The sequence below is a fragment of the Priapulus caudatus genome, unplaced genomic scaffold, assembly GCF_000485595.1.
Source record: "Priapulus caudatus unplaced genomic scaffold, Priapulus_caudatus-5.0.1 Scaffold1513, whole genome shotgun sequence".
Taxonomy (NCBI): Eukaryota; Metazoa; Priapulida; class Priapulimorpha; order Priapulimorphida; family Priapulidae; genus Priapulus; species Priapulus caudatus.
Window position 1 is genome coordinate 23123 of NW_014578574.1, and position 2196 is coordinate 25318.

The following is a 2196-nucleotide window of genomic DNA, read 5'->3' on the forward strand; positions in this document are numbered from 1 at the left end:
CATACATACACACATACACACATACATACATACATACATACATACATACATACATACAGACACACGCACACACACCTACAGCGGTAACAAGTGAGCAGCGTACCTGCGTTGTGGCAGCTGCCGCCGTGCAGGCAGGGCGACGACGCGCACGGGTCCGTGTCGCGCTCGCAGTAGCGCCCTCTATAGCGCGGCGTCACGCACTCGCACATGAACAGTCCGTGGCTCATCTCCAGGCAGCTACCGCCGTTCATGCATCGCTGCGCCCCGCAGTAACCCGGCACCAGGTTGCGCTGGCACTCGAACGAGATGTTCACCAACCTGCAAGGAAGACGCGGTCGCCACGGCGATGATTAATGACGCGTCGCTGGTTTCCAATTTATCACTTTTTTTGCATTCTACGTGCTTACCTCGCCATGCACCGCCAATTAAACTTGAACTTTAAAATTTGTTTACTACAACCATACTATAACACTGTTCCTACGCTACACAACACTACACCCATACACCAAACTGCACATAACCCACACTACACCCACAACACACAGCCCCCACCCACACACACACACTAACACTCACCTCCTACACTAACACTACACTAACTCTACAACCACAAACTAACACCTACCTCCTACACCCACACCACAGTACACTAACACCTACCTCCTACACCCACACCACAGTACACTAACACTCACCTCCCACACACTAACACCTACCTCCTACACCCACACCCCTGCTACACCCAAACACTCACCTCCTCAGCTCGGCCACGCTGTTGGCTCCCGCTCGCGGCAAGTTCATCCCATCCACATGTATGTTGTCCATGCATCCTTTAAACCCGTTCGACATCGCCCCTCCCCCGCCTCCTCCTCCGCCGCCGCCGCCGCGGCGTTCCTCCTTCACCGCCGCGCCAAAGTACACGTCGTGGCTGTTCAGGTTGAGAACGTCGTTCGTTCCGGGAACCGCGCCGAACGCCGAGAACTTCCCGTCGACGTTCACCTCGGCTTCCTTCTGGTTGCGCTTCACGGAGAGCTCGTGCCAGCGTCCGTCGTTCACGTAGACGTGGTTGACGCGCACTAGACCCTCGCCGCTGCCGCAGTCGAAGCGGTACTGAACGAGGCCGTTCACCACCTGCAGGGACGATGCAGACAAGGTTAGGAGGCTCCACTGAAGCAGGAGAACAGTTGGGGGCAATCCGGCGAATGCCGGCGGCAAGGTACAGCGCGGATAACGAAAGACCTTAAGCCCCGGCGGCACACGTGGCGATTTTTATCGGACGAGTGACCGAGGGTCCGATTTTTATCGCCGGTACTGTCGATAAAAATCCGCCACGTGTGCGGCCACCCGGCGACAATTCAACCGTCTATCAGCGACATACTGTGATAGCCACTGGTAATAAACTGTACGTGGAACCTGTTCAAAGCCACACCCACGGGCGCGCTAATATTGATCACGTGCTTCAAATCAATGCATTTGATTGGTTAATCAAAAACTGTTATTAACGAATACAACAATTATAACGGCAACAATAATTTAATAACAACCAAACCCTCGCCTCGACGATAAAACGCATACGCCGATTAACAAAACCTTCGCGCGCAATAACCCCATCCTCCGTCTGCGCCGGCGGCAACAGGCGCTCCCGCTAGGTGGCGCTGCACGGCCCTCACCTCGAGGATGCTGTAGTCGACGCGCTGTCCGGTCGCGCGTACATGAGCACGCCGCGCTCGGCTGCCGTGCGGATGCTGAGAGAGAGGCTGAGCTGGCGATCGATGAGGTTGACTAGTGTGTATCGCACGTAGCTGGTGCCGTTAAAGTTGAGCGGTTTTCGCTCTGTAGCAGGAGAGAGAGAGATGTTATATACAGGGTGGGGTGAGATAGAGAGAGAGATATAATAGAGAGGGAGTGAGGGAGACGAGAGGAGAGAGAGGAGAGATAGAGGGGAGGGAGAGAGATAGAGAGAAGAGAGGGAGTAAGAAGAGAAGATACGCAAGTGTGGAGGTGATAGAGAGAGTAGAGAAACAGAGAAGAGAGAGAGAGAGAGAGAGGAGAGAGAGAGAGGGAGAAGAGAGAGAGAGAGAGGAGAGGAGAGAGAGAGAGAGAGGCGGAGAGAAGAGAACGGAAGGGAGAGATAAGCAGCGGCGGAGGGAGGGAGGGGAGAAAGAAGATGAGAGGAGACGACAGACAGTAGAGACG

The 2196-nt window shown here is 54.7% G+C and overlaps 1 protein-coding gene across 1 annotated transcript in view; it reads right to left on the bottom strand.

The window, feature by feature from the left end:
* Window positions 1–2196, bottom strand: part of LOC106816870 (protocadherin Fat 1-like) — a gene marked incomplete at its 5' end in the record, with an annotated part of 48483 nt that overhangs the window by 11121 nt on the left and 35166 nt on the right. Inside the window, 4 exon segments of the mRNA XM_014821511.1 lie at window positions 104–318; window positions 755–1131; window positions 1671–1691; window positions 1694–1833. Of these exon segments, the coding sequence (XP_014676997.1) occupies window positions 104–318; window positions 755–1131; window positions 1671–1691; window positions 1694–1833 (753 nt within the window).